Genomic DNA, 25,603 nt, shown 5'->3' on the forward strand with positions numbered 1-25,603 from the left:
CCAGCTGAGCCACATGGCCAGGGCGGCAGTCCCTATTTTAAAGACGAGGAAACTTGGGACCCCAAAATATGCAAGAAATAACAGGAGACCCAGTCACGGTGACCCCAGCAGTTGAGGGAGCGCATTGATTCGAGCCTGCAGGTGGATCTAGGCCGGGCCTAGAGCCTAGTCTAGGGTCAGCTTCAGGGACCCACGGGCTCAGAAACCCGAGGCAGTTCTTGCCCACGGGCACGGGTGTGTGTGTGTGTGTGTGTGTGTGTGTGTGTGTGTGTGCGTGTGCAGCTCTGGGCAGGAGCGGCCACAAAAGAACCCACATTTGGCTTCCGCTGGGATGGACGTGTCTCCGCAGGGCCAGCTGGAGTGGGCTGAAACGCAAGTGTAACTTGAACCAGTTCCTCCATGGGGAGCAGAGGGGGAGCTGGAGAGGCTGCGGCCACTGGGGAGATGCCAGGAAACACTTGTGCAGCGTTCGGGTCTAGATCCCAGAGCTCTGGGGGCGGACCTGACAACGCTGAGAAGGACCAGAATGGGTCCCATTGCCGCTTTCTACTCCGGACGCAGTACCCAGGTGGGCCACCGGGGGCGCCGGCGCACTCGGCCGCTCTGGCCCGCTGGCGCTCTATGGTCAACGGGGTCCCGGAGCGGAGCACGGCCGGCGGTTCTGCGGGTCGGACGCCAGTCTAACCCTGCCCCCGCCCGGCCCAGTCCAAAGGCCATGCCGTCTGTGACCCTTGACCAGACCAGACACGGAACCGTTTTGCCCGTCCCGCTCCAGGCCCAGCCTTGAACTCGGCCCCAGCCCCGGCCATGCGTGGGAAGCTGCTGCCGCTGGCCGGCCTCTACCTGGTGCAGGGCCTGCCCTACGGGTTGCAGTCTGGCCTGCTGCCCCTGCTGCTGCGAGCGGGCGGCCTCTCCCTGACTCGCGTGGGACTGACCAAGGTGCTGTATGCGCCCTGGCTGTTCAAGCTGGTGTGGGCCCCGCTGGTGGGCACGCGGGGCTCCCCCAGGGCCTGGCTGACGGTCAGCACGGCTGCTCTGGGCCTGGTGTGCGGGCTGCTGGCAGCTCTGCCTCCGGCTGAAGGTGGCCAGGCGGAGCTTCCGGTTACTGTGGCGGGGCTGCTGCTGTTGCTGAACCTGGGTGCAGCCGTGCAGGACGTTGCCCTCGACACACTAGCCATGCAGCTCCTGGAACCGGCGGAGCTGGGGCCTGGCAATACTGTGCAGGTGGTTGCGTACAAGCTGGGGTCGGTCCTGGCGGGTGGTGGGCTGCTGGCCCTGGTGCCCACCCTCTCCTGGCCCCAGCTGTTTGTGTTCCTGGCTGCCATCTACTGGCTGGCTGCTGCTCTGGCTTGGTCTACACCCGCCCTGCAACAACTGCCCTCGCCTCAGCCCTCAGAACTCCCCCCACACACCCTGCACCTTCTGCAGGACTTGCTAGCTGTGTCCGGGACCCTGTGGACCGCCGGCTTTGTGCTCACTTACAAGCTGGGTGAGTGAGGGCTTGAGTCAGGCAATAGCAGGGGTGGGGACCTCCAGGTGGGTCCCCAGGAACCCAGGAACACCTGGCAGGGCCACCCTCTTTCTGGGGTATGCCCAACAGTGGGGCTTTATGTTGTGCCACTGAGCTCCAGCCACAATCCCTGGGTCCTGCTGATGCCTTTTCTACCATCAGCACCAGAGGCAGGGTAGCAGCCGGCTGGGGAGCATGACCAAGGTCCCAGGTGGAAAAGGGAGGCGGTTGTACTCCTACTCATGTTCTCCCCACAGGTGAGCAGGGTGCCAGCAGCCTGTTCCCCCTCCTCTGGCTGGACCGAGGCCTCTCCGCCCCGGAGCTGGGGCTGTGGAACAGTGTGGGTGCCATGGCCTGCTCCATTGCTGGCTCGTCCCTGGGTGGGGCCCTGCTGTCCGGACACTGGTGAGCCTTCTCAGCCTGTCCCACTCACCTGCTCACCCCCAATCTCCCAAAACCCCTGACCTGCCCAGTCTCCCCACCCCAGGAAGCTGCTTCCCCTGCTGAGGTCAGTACTTCAGTTCCGTCTCGGAGGCCTTGCCTGCCAGACCACTCTACTCTTCTACTTGGACGCCCCGTGGGCCAGGCTGGACCCTGGCACAGTCCTGAGAGGTGAGGGGCTGGGCATTGGGCATGGGGAAGAACACTGCACATCCTGGGCCCTGCTGACTTTGGTCCTCCCAGGGGCAGTCTTGCTCAGCCTGTGTCTGCAGCACTTCTTGGGGGGCCTGGTCACAACTGCCACCTTCACTCTGATGATGTGCTGCAGCCAGCTGGCACCCAGTGCCTTGCAGGTGAGGGGTCATGGCCAGGACACCAAGGGGATGCAGGGCTGAGTTCCAAGCAAGTCCTAACCGTCCCCGTCCCCCCACCCCCCTCCCCACCCCGGCAGGCCACACACTACAGCCTCCTGGCCACACTGGAGCTGCTGGGGAAGCTGCTGCTGGGCACACTGGCTGGAGCCCTGGCCGACAGCCTGGGCCTGCACCTCTGTTTCTCGCTCTTCCTTGCTCTCTCAGCCATACCCATTCTGTACCTGAGCCTGGCACCCAGAGCCCTGGCCTGAGCTGGGTGGTTAAGACGAGTCAGTAAAGCCAAGTGTGACCGACCGGCCTGCTTGTGTCTGTCTGGGATGCGTGGTGCTCAAGGCTGCCCAAACTGTGGCACCGCCCCACCGAAAAGGAGGGTCCCTGCAACAACTCCAGCGTCTTCTATTTTGTATTTTGGGGCCTCCTTGTGCCCACATCCGGGCAGTAGGCTTTGTCCAAGGTCAGCCACTGTCCCAGCCACTGACAGCCCCTCGTCTTGGGTCTTGCACCTGCCACTCTCCCTGTGCCTGCCACACCTGTGTCGGACGTGGGGGACAGGGCCTGCTTGTGGCCGGGTGTCAGCGGCCCCACAGCAGGATCTCCTCGGTGGCCAGCTTGATCAGGGCGTGGAAGTTCAGGTGCAGGTACTTCCTCCAGAAGCGCCGGTCCCGTCCATACACCTGGGCTGGAAAGCAGGGGCTTCCTGCGGTGGAATGGGGTACATGGCCCTGAGGACTGTCAACTGGGTTTAGCCACCTGCCCACCCGGTGGGGCTGAGCCGCCCAGGCCCTCACCGATGCCATGAAAGATGCGGGCCACAGCCCTGCCTGAGAACTGCTGCTCTGGCCACGAGGACAGGAAGTGGCGGACGTCCCTTCGGATCTGGTCCTCCCAGTCCTGGAGCTGAGAGGGTGGGAGCGAACCAGCACCTGAGCTTCCAGACCGCCAAGCTCCACGGCTGGAGGCTGGGCAGGAGGTGTGCACAGACGTTCGGCTGCCTGACCTTGCCCCGGGCCCAGGAGTGGCTAGCACTCACCTTGGCCTGTCCCGGCTCTGGGCCCTGTGCTTCCTCCTCACCCCCTGGCCCCTCTTCCTCAAAGTAGTGGCTGAGCAGGGCCTTGAGCCGGGTGCTGCGGTCGTCGTCCGGCGTCTCCAAGCATGGCCCGCAGCTGGGGAAGGCTACGCTGGGGTGGGATGAGCTCGTCAGAGCCACCCCCTGGGGTGGGGGTTGGGGAACCACGCTCTGCCCACCCACCCCCGCACCTGTGAAAGGCCTGGAACATAAGGCGCAGACAGGCCAGGGCCTCCCGCTCTCTGGCCTGCACTCGGTCATGAAGGAAGCCACAGATCTCGTCCTTTTCCTGGGCGGTCAGGTCTCCAGGGCTGTGCAGGTAGAAGGCCAGCTCGCTGAACTCCACCAGCACCCCTGTGCCCCGAGGCACACCTGCCAGAGAGCGTGTCAGATGGGCAGGTGGGCAGGCAGGTGGCAGGCAGGGCCAAGGGTGGGGGCGCACCTTTCCTGGGCTCCGGGTTCCACTGCAGTTGGTGGAGGGCCTTCCGCACGGGGGCCAGCTCCCAGCCCATGGAGTCCACCAGCTCGACCACGTCAAACTCCACAGTGCTGCTTCCCCCACCTGTGTTCCCAGGCAGCTGCTGGGCCAAGCACGCAGCCAAGGGGACACACCTATGCCAGGGGAAGGTGTGAGCGATTGGTAGCCCAAGTCCTCTGTCCCTGTCACCATTCTGGGATAGGAGTGTGTTCACCTGCTGGCCAGGGCCTGGAGCTGGGTGGGGCCCCCAGGGCATCGCACGCAGCAGTGAGTGTAAGTGGGTGCCAGCAGCTCCAGCCAGTGCTGTGGGTGCAGCTCCAAGTAGCACAGAAGAGTCTCAATGACTGGAGGAAGAGCGGGGCTCAGGGGACATGGGAATGTGAGGTGCCCCCCAACACCTGCCCCAGTTCCTCACCCTCCTCAGGCATGTCCAGAGCCTGCACTGTCGGCTGCACTGGGAGTGCCCGCTTGTGGCCCGGGCACCGGGCTGTCTGCTCATGGCTGGGTTGCTTGGAGGAGCCTCCCTCCTGTCGCTCGCCTCCCTCCTGCTCAGGCCGCCGCCGGGCACAGGTGCAGGGCGGGAACGCACGCTGCACCAGCTTCTTCACAGCAAGGAAGTCGATGGCGTTGGCATGCACGTGTCTGCGCAGCTCCCGAAGGTCCTCGCCCTGCAGCAGGACGGCTGTGAGCGTGCGGCCGAGGCACGGGGGGTGGGAGGGAGTTCGAGCTGGTGGGCACCAACCTGGGGCTGCAGGAAGAGGTGGCAGTGTGCAGGCTGCCCATCACGCCCAGCCCGGCCCACGGCCTGAATGTAGCTCTCAAAACTCGGGGGCAGCCCCAGGTGCAGAACAGCCCGCACATCGGGCCGGTCCAGTCCCATCCCAAAGGCCACTGTGGCCACGACCACCCGCAACCGGCCCTCCATGAAGGCCCGCTGCACCCGCCGCCGCTCCCGGCTGCACATGCCGGCATGGTAGGCTTCAGCCACAGCCGCCGGGGCCCGGCCTGCAGGAAAGACACAGATGGTTGGTGGGCCGTCTGCATGGGAAAGTCTGTGGGGCACAGCCCGCCCAGCCTCACCTCCAGGCCCGGGAGCCCTGGCCTCGGGCAAACAGGTGCGCAGCAGAGCGGAGACCCGCTCGGTGTCCTCACGCCTGTTGCAGTAGACGATGACGGAGTCCAGGGTGCGGAAGCGGTCCCCCTGCAGCAGTGTCACCAGAGCCTGGCGAGGGACAGCGGTCAGTGTGGACAGTCGGGAAACAAAGCCTCCACCGGGTGTGTGCGTACCTACCTGGTCTGGGTCCCTGTCCATGGACACAGAAAGGTGCAGGTTGGCAGGGATGGTGACCGGTCCCCTGAGGACACCCTCCTTGGCTATGCCCAGGTGCTCGGCCACGTCGAGAGTGGTGCTGCGTGTGGCTGTGGCTGTGAGACCCAGGAAGCAGCGCACGCCCAGGCTATCCCGCAGCACCTGTGCAGAGCCGGGTAGTAAGGATGCCCACTCCCCCCAGACCTACTCACCCATATTCAGGACAAGGCTCACCTTGCAGACACGTAGATAGCAGGGTCTGAAGTTGTGGGACCACTGAGAGAGGCAGTGGGCTTCGTCAATACAGACAAAGGCCACTGGGGGCAGCTGAGTGAGGCAGGCAGGGCTCCCGGTCCCAGCTCCAACCAATGCCTCGGGTGACAGCATCAGCACGTGCACCTGGCCTGCCTGAGCCTGTGAACAGCAAGGTCAGGACCACTGCCCAGGGCCCCGCCTGTCGCCCCCAAGGGTCTTGCTCTGGGAGGCCCCTCACCCTCTGCAGGGCGGAGTCTCGCTGCTTCCTTGTCATGCCCGAGTGTACACAAGCCGCCTTCAGGCCTCGGGGCAGGCCAGACACCTGCAGACACAGGAGCCAGTCTGTTGAAGGCCATCCAGCCCCGGCCTCCCCCAAATGCCTCTCCAAGTCGCTCAGCTCGACAGTGACTGCTGTATCCGCCCCAAGTCTCATGAGGAGAAAACACCCAGACTCTGGAACTAAGAGTTCGGAGCTGCCGCTGGGCCTGGGCTCAGGCACTGGGAACAAACAGGCCTCATCGAGGATGTCTCCTTTTAGGGGAGGTTCTGGCCAGCCATGTCCCTGCTGTCTTCAGGCCACTTCCAGGCTGAGGGCTGTGGACAGAGCTGGTGGGCCGAGAGCTGTTGGGACCCCCACAGCTCCAGGATGCCGGTGGGGTAAGAAGCAGCAGCCCAAAGGGACAGCAAAGCCTGGGGTGCCGGTGCGTGCCTTCCACCCACACCTGAGGGTCCTGTGTGTACTTGGCAGCTGTGCTGCTGGGCCTGTGCACACACCTGGTCGTCCATGAGGGACAGGAGAGGAGAGATGACCAGCGTGAGACAGGGGCTTCGCTGGGCGTAGAGCAGCGCAGGGAGTTGGTAGCACAGGGACTTGCCGGCACCGGTGGGCAGCACCAGCAGTGTGGACATGCCTGGACGGGAGCCAGGTCAGCAGTGAGGCTCTGCAGCCTGGCCTCAGCCCCGCCCCACTCCCCCCGCAACCATGCTCACCAGACAGGATTCGCATGACTGCGTGCTCCTGCCCAGGGCGGAAGGCTCGGTGCCCCAGCTGCTCCAGGGCCTGCAACACCTCAACTGGCGTCGCTGTGTACACAGATGTGGGGTCAGCATGGCCGAGTCGCCCCCACCTTTCGGTAAAGGTCCTAGGCTGGTAGGCATCTGCTCACCTGCCACCTGCCCCAAGGGACCCGGCAGGTAGAGTGGCGGCACAGCTGGGGATGGGCAGGGTCCCCCAGGCACAGGTGCCTCCGCGGGCACTAGGAGCTCAGACCCAGCAGGATCTGTATCTCCCTCACCTGTGGGGGGTGGACAGGAGAGGGTGTTTGGGGAGCTCCAGGCTGGTCTGGCGTCATTCTAGCAAGAAGGCGGCTTCCACTCACCACGGAGCTGGCTGCAGGCAGCGTGTGTCCTCTGAGCTACTGCCGCTAACGTGGGCAGCATCTGCCTATCCTCTTCGTCTCTGCCACCCTCCTCCTTGGGGACCCGGGTAGGTTTGGGGCCTGGGGTACAGAGTTAGGAGGGCTTTTTGCTTCAGTCAGACCCCAAAGAGCCCAACACCCTCTCCAAGCAGTGTTGGCCCAACACACCAGCACAGAAGCCTCACCTGGTCTGGGGCACTGGGACGCCCAGTGGCCGAGCTGCCCACACCGGAAGCAAGAATCCTTGACTGGGGCATTGGGCTGACCACCCCCCAGATGTTCCGCCTTCTTCTTCCATTTCTGCTTCCATGCCTGGGGTGGGGCACAAAGGAGGGTCACAAGGCGAGAGGCAGGAGGGGTGAGGGGAGTGCCTGCCACAGCCTCACCTGCTTTCGGAGGAGTCTGCCACGCAGGGCAGGGCCCCGAACATAGCGTTTCTGCTTCAGGTTGAGCCGAACGTAATTACCCCTGTCCCGGACAGCTGGCCTAGAAGGGACATACAGGTGTGCCTTGCCCACAGCGGCCCCACCTTGGCCCAACTCAAGAGGACCCTGCTGGGAGGCTGCATTGCATTACCTGGGGGCTGAGGGGCCGGTGAGGAGCTGCGCCTGCGTGGGCTCCCCTGGACACTCTCCTGCAGGCAGTACCGCCCCAGCTGCCTCTGGCGGGGAGCCTGCTCGGCTGCTGTGCTGATGGGCCTGGGCAGCAGCCGTCCCCTTTAGCTCCCCACTCTCTCTCCGCTTCTTGCCTTGACTGCTGCCCAGTAGGGGGTTCCCTGCACTGACCCCAGGTACCTTCGTAGCTGGAGCCTCTGAGCCCAGAAAAGGTGCCTCAGGGCCTGTGCTGGGGCCAGGACCAGAGGGAGAACCTGGAGTCAGGGGCGGTGGCTCCTCTGTACCCAGGACAGGCTGGCAGGCCTCGGAAGTCACCAGAAAACCTTGGGTCTCGTTGTGACACCTCTGTAGCCAGCCAGGATCGAGGGAGCCCAGCCGCAGGCTCAGGGACTCCTGCAGCTGCTGGAGCCGGCCTGGCCTTAGCTGGGCCCTGGGGAGCTGGGGCAGCACCTCACTGACTTGTTCAGGAGACACGGGGTCGGCCCCTGCGGCTGGCAGCCCTGGGGCAGGCACCTGGGGTGGGGGTCTTTGCGGAGGCCGGGGGATTCGGCGCAGGGCTGGCCCCGCCTGGAAAGAGGAGAACAGACACGCAAGCAGGAGTTCAGGCCCCGGGCTGCCAAAGATCCTGCCCGCCCCCTGCAGAGTCCCCGCCTGACCCCTCAGTGCGCTGGAATGGAAAGGGAGCTGAGCCCGGAAACGGACTGTGACCTCCTTTCAGAAGCCAGGCCGGGTAAGGGCGGGAGGCGTGTGCGCGCTGGTGCAGCAGGGGCACCTGTGGGGGGTGTCTGCTGGTCCAGCCCCTGGGCCGAGGGCAGTTCTGGACCCCGGGTGGACGTCTCCGTGGCCCTTGTCCTCACCTGCAGAGCGTCCTTCAGGTTTGCCTTGAGCCGCTTCCCATAGTCCGGCACAGACCCGCGAGGGCTCGGCGCGACAGCAGCGGGGAGGCTCTGGGTTACAGCCCGATTCAGGTGGGAGCCCCAGCAGCTGGGCTCGGGCACCTGCAGGAGGAGACAGTGGGGTCGGCAAGGCTGGTGTGGGGGACAGAGGTGTCTCCAGCCCCTCGCCCCAGTCCCTCCGAGACCGGGAGGGAGCCGGGCCCTCCCCTCCTCCCCCCAAATTCTGTGCCTCACGAGCTCCCCGCCACACAGAAAGCTGCGCCGGGAGGCTAGGGTACGGGGCCGCGGTACCTCCTCGGCCGCCTCCGGGAGCGCCTGCACGGGGCCGCGGGGTCCAGCGCCGCTGGCCGGACGCAGGGTCTCCTTCAGGGCGCGGTACTCCCGGTAGAGCGCTGGAGGCGGGTCAGGGGTTAGGGGTCAGGGTTCGGTGGTGCCCGCTCGGCTCCCTCACCCCTCGTGCCTCCACCCGGTGGCCCCGCCGCCCGGCGCTCACCGCGGGTCTCCTCGGGCGCCGCTTCCACGTCCTCCTGTGAAGGGAGCGCGTCAGCCGGGGCCGCCCCAGCAGCCTCCCGCCCCCGGGCAGCCCGTACCTGCACCGGCCGCCGCCCGCGCTGCCGCCGGAACGCGCGCTCCCACGCCTGCAGGTGCGCCCGCACCTCCCGCAGTCGCTCCATGGCGAGCCGGCCCCGCGCGCGGCCTCCGCTCGGGGCCCCGCGATTCTCCCGCCGCGAGAAGGCCGCCGGCCGGCAGCCAATGGGGACTCGGCGCGGTCGGGGGCGGGGCGTCGGAGCCAACGCAAAGCTGGGGCAGCCAATCCCCGGGGTCCTGGAGCGGCGGCCAATGGGGGTAGACAACGTCATCACGGCGCGCGGGGCGGGGCGGTGCTGACGGCGGCGGAGGCTGCTGCGGGGCCGGTGAGCGCGGGCCGCCTGCAAGGACTGAGCGGGGCCGTGCACTCCCGGCCCTGCCCGGCCGCAGGACACGGGCGGTGGGGCTGTGGGCGGGAGAGGACGCGGGTCCCCACGCGGGCTGCACGGCTCGGGCCCTGGGGCGACGCGCCAGGAGGAGGAGGGGTCGGGGCGAGCGCCTCCCTGAGGCCAGGATTTGGTGCGGGGCGCCTTCGGAAAACGCCGGGCACGACGGGCCGGTGTAGGGGCTCCTCCCCCGGTGATCACACGGGCTGCTTGCGTTTCCTCTCGTGACAGGTGCTCGGTGGGTCTGTCCTTTCTCGGCGAGGGATGCATCGTCCTCGCGAGATTTGTCCACGGGCAGAGCGCGGCCGAGGCTGGCGTCAGGGCTTCTCGGGAGCCGCTGTGCTCAGGGCTTAGGTTCTGTGTGAGGTCGGGCCAGACGCCCTTCCCCGCCCAGGCTCCCATCACCCAGGCTGCGGCCCTGGCCGGGGAGGCCTCGTCCCTCGTCCTCATCTGTTCTGCTTCCTGTGACCGGGAGGCGGTTTGGGGGATGAGATGCTCTGATTCAGCAGCAGAGCTGACACAGGTTCCTGCGGCCGGAGGCGTCGTCTTGTGCCTCCCGTTAGCTTGAAGGCCCCTTTGGCAGTGGCCTCGAACTATTTGAGCAGTTTTCCGGCCAGGGCCTCCTGCATCTATGGGTTTGAAACTTGGTTTCTTGACTTGGTTCTTCAGGGCGGAGGGAGGTGTTTAGACAGCTGCTAAGGCCCTCGGTCGGTGAGGGTTGCTTTCCAGGGGTTTCCGTGCCTAGCAACACGTCTGGATGTAGAAGTTAGGGCGAAGGGTCATGTTGAGGGCTTGGGTTACTCAGGCCATCTGGACTCTGTTTCCTGGGTCCCGGTCCTTTACTCTTGCCCTGGTGTTTACTGAGGAGCATCTGTGCGCCCAGCTCCTCTCTGCTGCTGCGCAGGGTCCTGGGTCAGCCTGCAGTAGCTTCTGAGGAGGGTAGGGGAGGGAACTGGGGTGCAGCTTCCAGCCCCTCTCCCCAGGATCCCACCCTTCTAGTACTTGTGGAGGGGGAGGGGCCAGAACCTTATTTTACTTTTGAGAGAGGATCTCTCATAAGCGGCTTTGTAATTTGAGAGGCCTGAAGTAAGGGTGGGGGAGGCCCTGCAGCCAACAGCTGTCAAAAGCACACCAGGTGGGCGGGTCCTCTCTGGGGCCATGCTATTCCCTGCTGCTTGATGGCTTTGTTTTCCTAAACGGCCCCCCTGTGGGAACTAGGGGGCCGCCTTGTCCCCCTTTGCACACTGCCCAGCCCATTTCTAGGCACCTGGCACTTACTCTTCAGAGCCGTGGTCCCACTGACCACTGACTGGCAGGTACGGGGCTGGGCTTTCCTGCTACTAGTGTGTGGAGGAGTCTGTGGCAGGTGGTAGCCTGGGGTCTGTCCTCCCCACTGAAGGTCTCTTCCCTGCAGGTGGCCTCCTGCCCTGCCCGGCGCCATGCACACACTTGTGTTCTTGAGCACGCGGCAGGTGCTCCAGTGCCAGCCCGCGGCCTGCCAGGCTCTGCCCCTGCTCCCACGCGAGCTCTTCCCCCTGCTGTTCAAGGTGGCCTTCATGGACAAGAAGACTGTTGTGCTCCGTGAACTGGTGCACACATGGCCCTTCCCCCTGCTCAGCTTCCAGCAGCTGCTGCAGGAGTGTGCCCATTGCAGCCGGGCCCTGCTGCAGGAGCGGCCCAGCACAGAGAGCATGCAGGCTGTGATCCTGGGGCTCACAGCCCGGCTCCACACCCCAGAGGCTGAGGCTGGCACACGGTCTTTTTGCAGGTATGGGCTCGTCTGAGGGGCCCTTAGGCTTGGGATGTGCAGAAAGGGTCCCCAGAGAGGCTTCAGGCTGGTGTTAAGAGCTCAGTGCAGGAACAGGCATGTTGCTTCTGTCCCAAGGTGGCTGGGGTTGGGTGCGGGCTCTCCCTCTGATCACCTTTCTCAGCCCACCTGTGCTCCCAGGAAGCACGCACTGCGGGTGCTGGACATGACGGGCCTCCTGGACGACGGTGTGGAGCAGGACCCCGGCACCATGAGCATGTGGGACTGCACAGCAGCTGTGGCCCGCACGTGCATCGCACAGCAGCAAGGCGGGACTGCGGAACCTGGGCCGGGCCCCGCTCCCGTGGAGGTGCGAGTGGACCTTCGGGTGAACCGGGCCTCGTACGCGTTCCTGCGGGAGGCCCTGCGTAGCGGCGCAGGCAGCCCGCTGCGGCTGTGCTGCCGCGACCTGCGGGCTGAGGACCTGCCCATGCGGAACACCGTGGCCCTGCTGCAGCTGCTGGATGCGGGCTGCCTGCGCCGTGTGGACCTGCGCTTCAACAACTTGGGGCTGCGCGGCCTGTCCGTCATCATCCCTCACGTGGCCCGCTTCCAGCGCTTGGCCAGCCTGCGGCTGCACTATGTCCACGGGGACTCACGGCAGCCCTCCGTGGACGGCGAGGACAACTTCCGGTACTTCCTGGCCCAGATGGGCCGCTTCACCTGCCTGCGGGAGCTCAGCATGGGCTCCTCTCTCCTCTCAGGGCGGCTGGACCAGCTGCTCAGGTGAGTGGGCCCTACTACTGTTCTGCCTCTCCCCTCCCCAAGACGGTCCCCTGCCTGCCTGCCTGCCCATGACCCCTGGCTTTACCTGCAGCACTCTGCAGAGCCCCCTGGAGAGCCTGGAGCTGGCCTTCTGTGCTCTGCTGCCGGAGGACCTGCGCTTCCTGGCACGCAGCCCCCATGCCGTCCACCTCAAGAAGTTGGACCTGAGTGGCAACGACCTGTCGGGCAGCCAGCTGGAGCCTTTCCAGGGTCTGCTGCAGGAGGCGGCGGCCACGCTGCTGCACCTCGAGCTGACTGAGTGCCAGCTTGCTGACGCCCAGCTGCTGGCCACGCTCCCCGTGTTGACCCGCTGCGCCCGCCTCCGCTACCTCGGCCTCTACGGCAACCCGCTCTCCATGGCAGGTCTGAAGGAGCTCCTGCGGGACTCAGTGGCACAGGCCGAGCTGCGCACAGTGGTGCACCCCTTCCCTGTGGACTGCTATGAGGGCCTGCCCTGGCCGCCACCTGCCTCTGTTCTGCTGGAGGCCTCCATCAATGAGGAGAAATTTGCCCGTGTGGAGGCTGAGTTGCACCAGCTGCTGCTAGCCTCGGGCCGTGCCCATGTGGTCTGGACCACGGACATCTATGGTCGCCTGGCAGCAGACTACTTCAGTTTGTGATCTCTGGGCTTCTGGGTGAGAAACAGACTGTCCCAGAGTCCAGGGCTGCTGGAGGCCCCTTCCCTTCCTGGGTAGGCACAGCCTTGGCTGGGACCCTGTTAGAGGCTGACGAAAAGGCACTGGTGTCTGGTTTTTGTGCCCCTTGGGTGCACCTTGAACCTCCCTGCGCATTCTGTAGTACCCTGCGCAGTTTTGTCCTGCACTTGCTCCCCTGACTGTTCACCCATCCATGGGCCTGAGGTCTGAATTCCAGACCTGCCCAGCCCTGCTTGCTCAGTCTGCACTTGGCTACCCCTCTGGTGTCCTAGTCCTCTTCAGAATGCTCCTTGGGTCCCATCTCTGAGCTGAGAGAGGGTGTTCCCTCTGGGCTCTTTTCCAGAGCAGACTGCCCTGTGTTGAAGTTGGGACTGGCCTGCTTCAAGGAAGTTGGCCCTATGCACTGGGGCCTGTCATGATTTTCCCTGCCCTGGCACTCAGGAGTCTGTCGGCTGGGCTTTGGGGCCAGACCATGTTATTACGGTACAAATGCGCAGTGTGTTTGGAACTTAAATTTGTGGCTGTTTTTTCTGTCCTCATTGGTCAGCGAATTGTCCTTGACTCTGCTGCCACACCCAGTATGGCCCCGGTAACAACTGTCTTCCAGCCTGCTCTCCCTCCCCTGGGCATTCCCAGCAGGTCTGGGCATCCTCAGAGCACGAGAGGAGAACCTCAGTGGGGGTGTTAGGAGCCTCCCTGGCCATCCAACGTTTGCACCCCAGGACTTGTGTCTGCAAAGCTACGGCGCTCGGGGTGCTCGGGGTGCCTGCACCCCCCTCGCCCTCGGTCCCCAGACCTCACACACAGCTCGGTTCACACCGCGCAGCTTCCACCCTTTACTGATCACGCTGGAGCATGCGCGAACAGAGTCCGCCGACTGGCCAGTCCGCCGGGCCTGCGTCATCAGCGCGCGCCGCCCGCCCCGCCCTCAGCAGTGGATCTCATAGGCGGCGGGAGGCTGCAGCGGGAACCCCTGCGCCGGCCCGGGCGCCGCGCCCTGTGCTGGGGCCTCGGCGAAGAGCGGCTTGGAGCGGTCGATGACGAACATCTCGTGGCCCCGCTCGCCGCGGAGCTCCTCCAGCTGCGCGGAGGTGCAGGGCCCGTCCGAGTAGTCGTTGACGAACAGCGCGCCCTCCCCCGGCGGCCCGGGCGCCTTTTTCCGCCGCCGGCGCCGGCGACAGATGAGGGTCGCCAGCAGCATCGCCGTCAGCGCCAGGAGCGCGATGGCCGCCGCGATCACCGTCTGCGTGGCCAGCCCCAGGGCGCGGAAGGCCATGCTGCTCGCCTCGGGCAGGGGCGCGGGGCCCACGGCCGCCGGCGGGGGCGCCCCCTGCAGCTGCTGCTGGGACACGTTGACCAGGAGCTGGAAGGGCACCCGAGCGGCGCCGCCGGCGTTAGAGGCCTCGCACTCGTACTTGCCAGCGTGGGCCAGGGTGATGTTGGTGAGAAAGAGCATGCCGCTGCCCGTGTCGGAGGCTCCGTGCCCGCCTGGGCCTGGCACCCCGCCTTCTGGCGGGGCCTGGGCCCGTGGTTGTCCCTCGCGAGGCTGGGCCACCTTTCTCCAGGTTACCAGGGGCTGCGGGTAGCCGGAAGCCTGGCAGGCAACCCGCAGGTTCTCACCCAGGTTGGCTGTCACCTCCAGCGGCTCAACGTGCACAGCAGGTGGGATGCAGATGAGGCTACTGCCAGAGACGTCCAGGAGGCTCCGGAGGGCCAGGCGTGGAGGCTCTGCGCACACGATCTTCCTGTCCCTGGAGCCGAGCAACCTCTGCCCCGCCTCCTTGAGCCAGTCTCCCAGCCAGTGCAGCGCGCAGTCACAGCGCCATGGGTTCTCTGTGGACAGAGCAGCGGTGAGCAGGTAGCCCAGGGGCAGCTGTGTCCACAGCCTGTGCAATTGGGGTTCCACTGGCCAGAGCAGGAGCCCCTTCACTACCTCCCACAGTCAGGGACCCCTGCCACCCCTGCACAAGCTCCTTAGAGTGTGGGCCGACTCTTCCCTGGCACCTTCGGTTCACGATATCTAGGCAGTCTCTTGTCCCGCCAAGTCCCACTATGTGGGGGGAACCCTGGTGTCCACATAGACATCGCACCACCACTAAAACCTTGCAAATACTGTCAGCCTTGTCTCTCAGGTGTTGTCTCCTAGAAATGCCCCCATCTTTCTAGTTTCTACCTACCTGCCCTCTGATGGCCCCAAAGTGTGCAAGCCCCTCAACTGTGTCTACTCTGTTTAGAGACGTGTACCTTTTCTGTCTTCCTTACAAAAATTCTCTGAGCTGTGCCCCTACCAACACCCCCATTCCTGGCAGCATTCTGCTGTGGTTGCTGGTAGTGGTGTGGCCCTTCAGAGCTGCCCTGGGGGTGTACAGCTCTTGAGCCACTGCCATTGGGTTGCCCTACATAACTGGGCCTACTCCCTAATGCCAGCACTGTGGCTTGATATCTTTGCTTGAGACCCCTTGCTCCAGAAGAGGTACCTGTGAGGCGTAGGACCTGCAGGCTGGCCAGGGGCTGCAGGGTCTCATGGCTGATGGTGCCCAGCTGGTTCCTACTGAGGTCCAGCAGTGCCAGTGAGGAGAGCCCGGCCAGGGCCTGGTCCTCCAGCAGCTTAATGCTGTTTTCCTGCAGGTGCAGCTCCTGCAGTCGCTGAAGCAAGGACAGCAGATCATCAGGGAAAGGGGCCCTAGGAGATATGTTCCTTACCAGGCTAGGCTGGTTGACTTTTGTCCCCTTCACAACTCCAGCCCCTCAGAGCAGCTGACAGTACAGGAGGATCCCCGCCCTTTCCCCGCACCCTCACCGGCAGATGCAGGAAGGTGAAGTCCAGCAGCTGCATCAGCTGGTTGCCAGCCAGGTAGAGGATGCGCAGCTGAGCCAGGCCTGCAAAAGCCCCCAGGCGCAGGCCTCGCAACTGGTTGCCTGTGAGTGCGAGCTCCAGCAGGCGCGACTGTGCGTGAAAGGTGCCTGGCTCCAGGGTGCGAAGGCTGTTGTTGTGCAGGTAGAGACTGTGAAGGGCTGCAAGGGGCGCCAGGATGCCCAGCTCCAGGCATGAGATGCTGTTATCCTGCAGGAACAGCGTCTGCAGGCCAGAGGGAGGGAGGGCAGGCAGTGTTTACCCCACTGAGGGAGTGTTCCTCCAACTAAAGTTCCCATCTACCCACCGGGAGGCTCACACACCCTTCCCTCCTCACCCGCAGCCCCACACAGTTCCCACCTGTGTCCCAGGCGGGATTCCTGGCGGGACAACGTGCAGCCCCAGGGCCCCACACTCCACTGTGGTGCTGTAGCAGCGGCAGGCAGCCGGGCAGCTGGTGGATCCGGGCGGGAGACTGGGCAGACAGAGCAGCGACAGCAGCAGCAGTGCCGGGGCCCCGGAGGCCATCTCCCGAGGCCAACCTCCTCACCAACTTTGCTACAATGGGGCCCCAGATGGGAAGCACTTCCTGAAACAGTTTGGCAAGGCCTGCCCTAACACTTGAGAGTCAGCGAAGAGCATGGATGGAAGCTCACACCGTGTCTAATGTTTGAAAAGTTATAAATCAATTTAAGAAACTGATAAAACGTTTTCTTAACGAAAACAGTCAAGGATTTGGGACATGAGGTTCCAGTTTTGAATTTCTGATGTCCTCTGTCTTGCACACAGGCCACATGGGGACAGCCCACCCTGTCCCCTTCTCTCCTCATTCCATCTCTGCCTGGCACGGAGGCTTCCTGCCCAGCCATGTGCATGTCTGTCTAGGTAGCACCGCCCTCTACGCCCTCCCAACTAGCCACTCTGGACCTACATTGCAAGTGACTGAGGCTGGTGTCAGGTATGGTGATACAGGCTTGGGAGCATTTGGGTGGTGAAGTCCAGAGCTGTTCCCAAGCCTGGGCCAGAGGGGGATGCGCAAATAGCACCCCTTGTACATTGGACTCTGCTCTCCGGGGACTGGCATGAGATCTTGTAAGGCCCAGAGCAGAGGTCCCTTTTGTACCCCCTGGATAAGGTCACTTGATGGAAGGCAGGGCAGAACTGGTCTTAGAGGAGTCAAGAGCCACAGAAAAACCCAGGCCCTCCTTTGTCCTGCCCCTGCTCCTGCCCTGGGAGTGGGGTGGGTGGAACAGCTTACTGGAATGAGGGTTTGTTCTCTGGGAACTTGTTAGAGAGTAGGATGATGAAGCAAATGATAGGGAAGAACATTTCCCAAGCTATGGACCTGTGTTCTCCATGCTGGCTCCCCAAAAGGTGCCTCTTTTGGGGGACAGTGGGGCCCTGGAATGGTTGGGCCACCAACTGGGTTTCTCGTATAGTTTCAACAGTGACTTTCTGGACTGAAGGAATGTAGTGTGTTGTGGGTTTATGCACATGCAGCTGTGATCCTACAGAGACGGGAAGGTCTGGATCTCGTTCCAGGCACAAGGAGTCCGACTTTAAAGGTGGGGACTTGGGCTGAGAAACCAACCAGGGTGGCAAGGCAGAGGGTTGGCTGTCACCCAGCCTCAGGCTCCACCTCAAGTGGTACCTGCTCTGAGCACCCCCCTGTTCACCAGGTTTTCCACTATCAAGAGTGAGTCTTGTAGAAAGGAACTAGGTGGCCTTAATGGTTGTTTAAATCTTGCCTTAAAGTGATTATTTAAAGTCACTAGAAATGAAGTAGGCACAGCAGAAGTTTTAATGGAGTAGCTTTGGCCCAGGCAGAGGCAGCTCCTTGGTGTCTCAGGATGTTTGCGAGCCCCAAGAAGCCAGGGGATTTCTCTTGGCCCCTGGCACTCATCTCCTTGAGCAAAAGGGCTTGCCCACACCCATCTTCCAGGAGCAAGGCCTCTCCAGTAGAGAAGGTTCTTAGCTTCCTCCTCGGGATTCAGGGCGCTGCTGCTCATACGGGCACCCCTAGATGCGGATCCATGTCACAGGGCCAGCTGGGCAAGGATGAGGGCCCAGGAGGGAAGAGCCTGGGAGGCCCGCACACAAATCCTTTTACTCGGCGGACAAACCCTAATCCGGCTGGGTAGGGGCCCGGGCGTCACGCATAGGCTTCGAGATGGCTGACGCTGCCTCCAGGGCGCCCATCTGCGCGGGGTAGGGGTTGGGGGGTGGGGTGAAGCCCTGCAACCCCATCGGGCGCAGAATGAAAACCGAGCCAGGCACCAAGGCTTCGCCTGCATCCCCAGAGCACGGGTCTGTTCTGGGCGACTCAGGGCAGGGCGTGGTCCCGCCAGGTCGCACGTCCTCAGTGCGTGTAGTGGACGGCCCCGATCCCGCCCCATGCCCGCTGACCTTGGTTCGGGCGCCCCCTCACCTGACGCTCCTGCGGCGCGGCTCCCCCGCCGAGCCCACGGCGCCCCGGCCCACGGAGCAGCCCGGACCGGGGAGGGGCGGGCGGCGGTCGCGCAAGCGCACTGGAGCCCTGTGCCTCTCGCCCGGTCGCCCGGGCCTGCCGTCGCGAGCGGAAGCAGAGGATGCCCCAGATCGGGAGAGAGTAGAAAGGCCCGGGCCCGGGCCCCTTCCCGCATTCGGTCCGGGCCCGGCCGCGGCAGGACCTCGGACAGCGCCGGGCGGGGCGGGGCCTAGATGCTCCCCGACGCGCACGCGCACGCGGCCTGCGCGCTCTCCGGGTGGCGCGTGCGCAGCGACGCGGGCGAGAGGGGCGCTCAGGGCCCTCGGCCTCCCGCCTGACGCTCAGGGCTGGGGGGCGGCGAGCAGCAGCGGGGCCAGGTCCATGGTGAGGGGGAGGCGTTGGCCCTGCCAGTGCACGTGGGAGGGCACCGCGGACGCACCGGGCGGGTACTCGAAGCAGGCGCTGAGCTCGAAGGCCAGGGCCGAGCGCACCAGACCTACGCCCCCTGCGCGTTCCGGCGCGGGGTGGTACAGGCGCCCGTTGGTGGCCAGGGGCAGCAGGCGCTCGGGCTCGAAGGGCACAGCCAGCGCCTCGCCGCCGCCGCAGTAGGAGAGGCGCGGGGAGCCGGGGCCTGCAGCCAGCAGATGCGTAAAGACTACGGGCCGGTCCTCGCAGCGCAGGAAGTTGCGCTCTCTGCCGCAGGGAGAGAGGAAGGGGAAGGAGGCCTCGTAGCGCCCGCTGCGGTTGGGCCTCAGACGGGAGAAGAAGGTGACGAGGAACTGCAGGTCTGGGGAGGCGAAGGACACGGGCTGCTCACCACGCCAGGCCCCGTTGCCCCAGGGCCACGCCGGGAGCCGGCGCCGGCAGGGAGGGCCGCCCTGGCCTCACTCGATAGCGGGGCTCGGGAGCTCAGGGTGCCCAGCCCCTGCCGCCGGCGGGCTTGGGGAGCGGACCCTCCGAAGCCTTCCCCGAAGGGAGAAGGAAGGTGGAGAGGGCACAGCAGTACCTTTGAAACAGGTGATGAAGTTCTTCATTTTGGAGTCATCCAGGAAAAGCTGCAGACAGAGGGACAGGCGGTGCCCATGAGCCCGGCCGGACGCCTGCCCGAGGCGTCAAGGGCCGGACCTGTGTCCGCTCCTGTGCTCGTCTGTGCGCACCGTGTACAGAGCTGGGCACACCGTGTACAGAGGAGCGCTAGAGGAAACCCGGGCCCTTCCCATTCCCCGGATCGGCCGCACCCGGCCCGGCTTCCTCGCACACAGGTTCATTAAAGCGGCCTTTTCCGCTACTTTAACCTCAAGTTTCTAATCAGGTGCCACATTCTCCGCGGGGCTACCTGACTGTCTTCCTCCTGGGTGTGGCCATTGCCCCCGCCAGGGCTTCCAAGGCAGGCGGGGCAGCCCAGGACTGGAGGCCGAAGGTTGGTAGGAACTGGGGTGCAAGGTGCAGACACGTGTAGAGCTGGCAGCTAGGGGGCGGGGGGGGGGGGGAATGTGGGGCGGGGCCGACCAACCCTCCTGAGCTGAGACCGGAGTGCGGGTCTCCCCAGCGCTGGGCCACAGCTCCCACGCGCTCCCTGGTCTAACGGACCCGCCCGCCCTTCCGGCCCGCCCCCTCGGTGGTCCTCCGCTCCGCCCCGGCCCACCTGGCCCTGGTGGTCCACGTAGTAAAAGTACTCGCGGGTGCGGGGCGATGGGCTCTGGCCCTGAGTGTAGGCGACGCCCCCAGCCCCACTGCAGGCCCGCGCCCCCGAGGCTCGCGCCAAGGGCAGGGCCCAGGCCCGGAGCGCCCCGCGTACGCACACAGGCCACATCCTCCTCCCGCGCCGGAAGCGGCCGATGGGTCAGGTGGTGGAGGCGCTGCCTGAACACATGTCCCCCGCAGCCAAGGCCTTGCGCTTCGGGTTCCGGGGACGGCGGCGGAGGTCACCGGTTCTGGCGGCTCCCGCGGTCCGGACTCCGGGCGGCCGGGACACTTCCTTTTCTGGGCCTGTGGGGCAACCCGCCCTGTGGACAGATGCGGGTGGGGTGCAGGCGGGCCCGCACGTGCCTGCCTTCTCCCCGCTCCCTAGGAAGCCAGCTCGGTGCAGCAGAGTCTGGGTGTCAACCAGGCGCTGAATAAAGAGGAGTTGAACCAACTGTCCAGAAGCCTGTGCCGGGTTGGGGGAGGGCGGATCAGAAAAGGCCCAACCCCCCTGGGTAATCCTGCTGGGTTTTCGGGGTCAAGTCCGTTACCCCAGTGACCACAGGTGGCCCAGGATCAGTCTCCTTCCGGGGCCGGGCTGCTTGTTTGCGGCCCTCCCCCCCCCCCCCCCCCCAGCAGCCTTGCTCTCCCCGCACCCGCCTTCACCACCTCCACCCCGCCCCCCAACTTCCCAACTTGCTGCTTCCCCCATTCTCCTCTGGCCTGTCCATCCAGAGGCCCTTACCAGCAACCGGCTGGCCATACCCCCGCAGCCACCCTTAGGAACATCAGTGACCATGGCTCCCAAGTTTCCAGATGTACTTTATTCACACAGTTGTCACCTCTTCAGTCCATGCGTCAGAGCAAAAGTCTGTGGCTAGGTCGCCCCACTCAGGCCCAAAATCACCCGACTGAGGACACACCACCCAAGGGTACCCGAGCTTCTGCAAGGCCGGGCTTTTTTAATAAATAAAAACTCAACTCTAAAAATATATATATATATAAAAACTGGGGAGAAATTAAATTTTATAATTGAAACTGAAAATTCCAAAATGGAAAATGTACAAACTGAGAGTCTAGGGGGTCCCCTCTCCCCAGCTCTGGCCTCCAGGAAGGGCAGTCCTGGGTGCCCTCAGCTCCTTCCCTCTCCCCCTGGGGAGGGGCAGGGTCCGGTTTTTGGTCAGAAGCCAAGAAGTGGAGAAGAAAAAGGAAGGATAACTTGCTCTGCACAGAGGACAGGTTAGGATGGCTTGGAGATAAATAGCATTTGGGTTAAAACTATGTCATTAGCAAATGTAGTTCTTATATCTTTCCCTCTATATCTCTATACACAGGAGGGTTGGGCTGCAGGATAGATTCTGAATTTATAGTTACACCAAGAAAAAATACTCTGGTCCCTCCCCCACCCTGCCCCAAGAATGCCTGCCCACGCCTGTCCCCCCCAGAGGACTTTGGTTTGGGGGTCCCTCCCCACCCAGAGATAGCCTGCGGGGCTCTGCCTGGGCCAGGCTTTGATGTTGGATAGCTCAGTGCCCTGGAGCCCCCAAACTCCTGTGCAGTTAGTATGCTGGAGGCCACATGGCTAGGGAATGGGGGCTGGGGAGGGAGGAAACTGCAGGTCAGAAGATTGAGGGAGAGAGAGGCGACCTGGGAGGGCCCAAGCCAGGCCCAGGCTGAGCACTGGAGCCCCTGGGAGGCTGCTGGTGCCCTCGGTGCCCGGGTGGGGCAGTGTCACTTGGCTCCAGGAAACAGAAGGCACTTTCTTGGGGCTGACCCGAGGCTGGCTTGTGGTGGGGGATGGGGCAGTAGCCCGGAACTGGCCATGAGGCAGGTGGAGTCAGAGGCACCCTTCTCAAAGTCCCTCTACCCTGGCGGAGTCCTGGGGGAGGGGGGTGATGTTCCAGGGCTGGGTTGGGCGTGGCTGGAGCCTGGCATGCTACCTCCATGGCTGGGGCATTCCCTCCCCCCTCCCCACGTGCTCCCCTGCCCTGGTGCACCGAGCCTGGCTCTGTCCCCACCCTCGGTCCTTCAGCCCACGCGCTATAGCACGCCCTCCATGAAACTGGTGTCCAGATGCTGGATGAGCACGCGCAAGAACGACATTTCCTTGCGGGTGTTCTCGAAGATGACGCGCGGGTCGTCCGATCGGCAGCGCAGGCAGTTGGGCGCCATCACCATGGCCAGGTTGCTTACATCCATCTTGGTGATGGCCACGTTGGCAGGCTGCACGAATACCTGCGAGAGGCAGTGGCTGGTGGGCAAAGGCAGGGCACGCCTGGGAGGGGCATCCGGTGGGGCAGAGGGTGCCTGGAGTGGGGGGGGGGTGCCGGGGTGGGGTGGGGCGTCCGTGGGCCCCCACACACCTGGAGGAAGCGGATGAGGTAGCACAGCACCAGGCGGTTGATGCGGGGCAGCGAGTGCACCACAGCGACGGCAGCCTCTGGGCTCTCGTACTGCGCGATGCACTGCTCGTAGAACTCGTGCGGGATCAGGGGCTCCTCCAGCTCCCGGTACCACAGCTTCAGCAGAGACGCTGCAGACACAGTGAGTAGCTCAGCCAGGCCCAAGGGCTGGCACCCCTAGGCAGACAGCAGTATGGAGCACCTAACAGACTCCGCAACAAGAGCGTGAAAGGGGCCTTGGGGGGGAGGGGGCAGGCAGCAGGCAGCCTGAGGGCCGACTGGCAGACCAGACGAGAGGGTCCACCTGGCGGAGGTGGGCTGCGATGACCCAGGCCTATGAGGTCATGAACCCGAGAGCCAGGACGGATCCTGGAGGCGGGGGGTTATGCAGGCCCAAAATATGACTTCTCTGGGGGGGGGGGGGGGGGCTATGCAGCTGCTTTGAGCAGGCAAGGCTGGAGGGAGGACCCAGGGTGGCTGTCCAGTGGACAGGAGGCGGCCCTTGCTGGAAATGAACTGGGAGCCGCGACATCACCTGGATTGGGCCTGCTCCTGCTGCCCAGGGGCCTGGGGCTCACCAGGGACGTGGGGGTCCTCCAGGCCTGTAGGCACCTTCCACTGGTCCACCTGTAGCTTCAGGGCGTTCACTTCGTCAATGTCCCCGGGGACTCTGAGCAGGAGGAGGGTGTCAGGGACGAGGAGCCTGGCTTCCCAGCAGGGTTGCTCAGCCCGTCCCCCCACCCCCATGGGACTCCTTCCCACTCCCATACATATGTATTCCTCTTTAGGGACACTGAGGCCCAAACCCACCATCAGTTTACCCAGCTGCCTTTCTGGGGCCTGGGCAGGTGAGTCGTGACAGCAGGTGACGAGACAAGTCCCACTGCCATGGGCAGGGAGTTGTCCTGTCACGGTGAGGACTGCCGGCTGGGTTGCTGCCACTCTTGGCTCCCATCTCAGCCAGCTCATGGCTCAAGTCCGAGCGTTCGCTGAGCCCTCGTGGCCATTTCTGCAGGGGCACTGACCCAGCCAGCCCTCCCGCCTGGCTCTGCCTCCTGAGGATGGCCGGCCCTGTCTCCCAGGGTGCCTTTCCCCACCTGAACGAACACTGGCCTCACTGGCTGCTTTGCAGTCCCAGACACACAGTGGAGCCCCCCCCACGCCCACCCCCGGGCCCAGGCCTTGGGCACCTGAAGATGCCTTCTGTCTGGTCACCGTTGAGCGCCAGCACCTCCTCAGACAGCCGGGTCTGCACCCAGGGCAGCTGCCGCTCTGGGTAGCGCTCCTTCTGCATGCTCATGATCTCCGGCAGGGCACTGCCGAACATGGATGGGCTGAACACCGCGTTCTTGGCATGCCGGATCTCCTCCACGTTGGGTTTCTTCAGTCCCTGCAAAGGCAGCCGCTCTGTCCCACCAGGCCTAGCTCCCAGCCCCACCCCCAGGACTACCCTGGCTTGGCCGCCCCCTCCTCTCTGTCTAAGAATCCCCTTGAACTCCAGGTCTCTGCCCAGCCAGAGCTGGGGACACACCGACTCCCTGGCCAGTCACCAGCACCTCCTGCTGGGCTGCCTGGGTCAGAGGGGCCAGGCTCGCAGATGGGGGCCACAGTTGATCACAGAGTGGCCGAGGTGGGTGCAGTGGTGGCTTCTGACGTCTCTGGCAGGGCTGGAGCAATGCATTCAAAGGGGAGAGGAAGTGGAAGGGGAGACCAGGCTCCAGGATAGTGGGGGGCAGTTGCCCTCAACAGAGTGGGAGGTCAGGTGTAAGAGGGCCTGAGGGGCTCCTGGGTGGAAAGGGAGGAGGGGGAGGGGTGAGATAGTCCTCCCCACTCCGCCCAGGGTGGATGGAAGGGGAAGACGGCTGCAGGTGCCAACAGTCCAGGAACAAGGCCCAGCTGGTGGTGTAACGAGGCCTCCTGCCTCTACAGGAGCCAGAGGGTAGACGGCTGTGGCTGCCAAGCTCCTCCAGGTGGTGGGAGGTCCCCGCGAGGCAGATGTCAGGGAAGCAGTGGGGGAGGGTGCTGCTGGAACCACCTGCCCGTCTGCCCACGTGGGACGGGCTCACCTTTCTGTGGGGTGAGGCCCCACTTTGGCAGGAGCCTGTGATGAGTCTGGGCTCTCAGACCTCCATGGCTGGCGGGTGGCCCGGTGTGAGCAAAGGAGCAGGACAGTCCCCTGAGCCCACTTGCCGGGGGACTGAGCCCACCTGCCGGGGGAGGTCTCCTTGGGGAGGGGTGGCCCCTCCGCCTGCCCTCTGACCAGCCACACCAGCCAGAAGATGGCAGGCCTGGGGCAGCTAGGGTTGCTGCCACCCTCACAAAGACTGGTGGCCTGAGGCCCCGGCCCAGCCACACGCCCCTTCGTCTGCATCGGTTCCGGACCCGGGGGTGCACTCCTGGCTGCCCATCCCAGTGGACTCTCTCCGGCACCTTCCAACACCCTGGCTGGTATCGCCCCCATGTGTAGGCTGCCCGGGAGTCCCGCCTCCCCACCCCGTCGGGCTGTCCCAGGAGACACGTGTACCTTCTTGGCCCCTGTCAGGGCTGCCTTCTGCAGCTTGTGGTAGCAGTACTTGGCATACGTGCTTATCGCCACGCCTGGAAAAGAATGGGCACTGGTCGGTTGGCGTGGAGGTGTGTGGCGCAGGGGCTGAGAGAGGAAGCAGCAGAGAGGGGTGAGGAGAGGCAGCCTCGGCCAGCGTCCCGGGCGGCCAGCGGGCTCCTGCCCACCCCAGCCAGGGCAGTGGGTCCTCATTCTCCTGGGCTGTCCTCTGGAGCAGAATCCACAGAAGGGGCACTCCTCTCACCTCCAGAAGAGCCAGGCTAGAGGAGGAACCCCTCTGCTGGCCCACCCTCCTCCCATCCGTCCAGGAAGGGCAGTTTGGGTTGGAGGTCTGTTCCCCAGGAGGAGTCACAGAAAGGACAGGGCAAGGCCTGGGTTCCAGGGCCTCCAAACCTCAGGCTCCCTCCCCCACTGGCCCTGCAGAGCCATCTCCCTGCAGCACCTCGGGGTCCTCAGGACATGCTGCGCTGGGCCAGCACTAGGGGAGGTCGGGCTGGCTGGACACGGGGCCCTGCTCTCCTGCAGCCCTTCTCCTCATGGGGAGCCTGGGAGAGGGCTTTGGCCCCAGGACCCATCCCTGCGGGGCTGAGGGCTGCCTGGGTGGGGGTCAGGAGAGGGAGGCCCAGGCCTGGCCCATGGTGCAAAGGGGACAAGTGTGGAGGGGAGGCCCTGTGTCTGAGCCTGGGTGTCGCTGGGAGGACAGTGCCCTGGAAAGACTCTGCCCGGGAAACATTGCCTTCAGAGTCTGCGGCTGCCCCCCTTCTCACTGGCTGGGGGGGGGGGGGCAGCATTCTAATGGCAAGGACCTCAGGGACTTGGCCAGGGCTCTCCAGACACGGAGATGAGGAGGGAGGAAGGAGAGAAGGAGACCTTGCTTAGGTGGGTCTGGAACATATGGAGCCCAGAGAGGGAAGAGAAGGGGACAGCAGTGGACAGAGAACACAGTGAGGCCAAACCCAGAGAAGCCACCTGACGGCTGCAGACCAAGGGACAGACAGACAGGTGGGCTAGACTGTACCCTGCTGGGCCCACCTGCTTGCCCAGGGGAGGCCTCTAGACCCAAGTCTCAAA

The 25,603-nt window shown here is 64.5% G+C and overlaps 6 protein-coding genes across 12 annotated transcripts in view; 2 read left to right on the plus strand and 4 right to left on the minus strand.

Moving 5' to 3' along the window:
• The first annotated feature begins 399 nt into the window (after positions 1-399).
• Positions 400-2,619, plus strand: MFSD3 (major facilitator superfamily domain containing 3). Its single transcript, XM_059672588.1, has 5 exons — positions 400-1,489; positions 1,768-1,915; positions 1,998-2,122; positions 2,195-2,304; positions 2,403-2,619. The coding sequence occupies exons 1-5, from the start codon at positions 808-810 to the stop codon at positions 2,574-2,576; spliced, it is 1,239 nt and encodes a 412-aa protein (XP_059528571.1). The 5' UTR covers positions 400-807; the 3' UTR covers positions 2,577-2,619.
• An 85-nt stretch (positions 2,620-2,704) lies between these two features.
• Positions 2,705-9,785, minus strand: RECQL4 (RecQ like helicase 4). The gene is given in 23 exon segments (XM_059672571.1): positions 2,705-3,022; positions 3,114-3,222; positions 3,356-3,503; positions 3,583-3,763; positions 3,834-4,003; positions 4,084-4,270; positions 4,273-4,537; positions 4,612-4,874; positions 4,950-5,091; positions 5,161-5,340; positions 5,413-5,592; positions 5,672-5,755; positions 6,208-6,344; positions 6,424-6,516; positions 6,600-6,728; positions 6,813-6,932; positions 7,037-7,163; positions 7,238-7,337; positions 7,428-8,032; positions 8,323-8,463; positions 8,653-8,753; positions 8,855-8,888; positions 8,952-9,785. Coding segments are annotated over 23 exon segments (4,455 nt in total). The 3' UTR covers positions 2,705-2,897.
• Positions 9,786-10,312: 527 nt separating this feature from the next.
• Positions 10,313-13,077, plus strand: LRRC14 (leucine rich repeat containing 14). The gene is made up of 4 exons (XM_059672585.1): positions 10,313-10,651; positions 10,750-11,103; positions 11,284-11,868; positions 11,960-13,077. Exons 2-4 carry the CDS (start codon positions 10,775-10,777, stop codon positions 12,525-12,527), a joined length of 1,482 nt encoding a protein of 493 aa, XP_059528568.1. The 5' UTR covers positions 10,313-10,651; positions 10,750-10,774; the 3' UTR covers positions 12,528-13,077.
• A 309-nt stretch (positions 13,078-13,386) lies between these two features.
• Positions 13,387-17,980, minus strand: LRRC24 (leucine rich repeat containing 24). Of its 3 annotated transcripts, none has more exons than XM_059672580.1 (5): positions 17,846-17,980; positions 15,778-16,080; positions 15,364-15,642; positions 15,041-15,209; positions 13,387-14,396 (listed from the first exon to the last, which is right to left on the minus strand). In XM_059672580.1, the coding sequence occupies exons 2-5, from the start codon at positions 15,943-15,945 to the stop codon at positions 13,492-13,494; spliced, it is 1,521 nt and encodes a 506-aa protein (XP_059528563.1). In that variant the 5' UTR covers positions 15,946-16,080; positions 17,846-17,980; the 3' UTR covers positions 13,387-13,491. The 3 variants fall into 3 exon arrangements, with proteins under 3 accessions (XP_059528563.1, XP_059528564.1, XP_059528565.1); XM_059672581.1 differs by having other exon boundaries at positions 15,778-15,975; positions 17,846-17,979; XM_059672582.1 differs by lacking the exon at positions 17,846-17,980 and having other exon boundaries at positions 15,041-15,200; positions 15,778-17,056.
• On the minus strand, positions 17,201-19,736 carry C17H8orf82 (chromosome 17 C8orf82 homolog). The gene is made up of 3 exons (XM_059672595.1): positions 19,530-19,736; positions 18,891-18,939; positions 17,201-18,671 (listed from the first exon to the last, which is right to left on the minus strand). Exons 1-3 carry the CDS (start codon positions 19,695-19,697, stop codon positions 18,226-18,228), a joined length of 663 nt encoding a protein of 220 aa, XP_059528578.1. The 5' UTR covers positions 19,698-19,736; the 3' UTR covers positions 17,201-18,225.
• Positions 19,737-20,371: 635 nt separating this feature from the next.
• Positions 20,372-25,603, minus strand: part of ARHGAP39 (Rho GTPase activating protein 39) — a 42,124-nt gene continuing 36,892 nt past the window's right edge. For all 5 annotated transcript variants that reach the window (XM_059672602.1, XM_059672599.1, XM_059672600.1 and 2 more), the window contains 5 exons: positions 24,494-24,567; positions 23,160-23,359; positions 22,548-22,639; positions 21,931-22,100; positions 20,372-21,802 (listed from right to left, as the gene is read on the minus strand). In XM_059672602.1, coding sequence (XP_059528585.1) covers positions 21,608-21,802; positions 21,931-22,100; positions 22,548-22,639; positions 23,160-23,359; positions 24,494-24,567 — 731 coding nt within the window. In that variant the 3' untranslated portion in view covers positions 20,372-21,607. The remainder of the gene's footprint in view (positions 21,803-21,930; positions 22,101-22,547; positions 22,640-23,159; positions 23,360-24,493; positions 24,568-25,603) is intronic.

The sequence above is a fragment of the Myotis daubentonii genome, chromosome 17 (assembly GCF_963259705.1).
Source record: "Myotis daubentonii chromosome 17, mMyoDau2.1, whole genome shotgun sequence".
Taxonomy (NCBI): Eukaryota; Metazoa; Chordata; class Mammalia; order Chiroptera; family Vespertilionidae; genus Myotis; species Myotis daubentonii.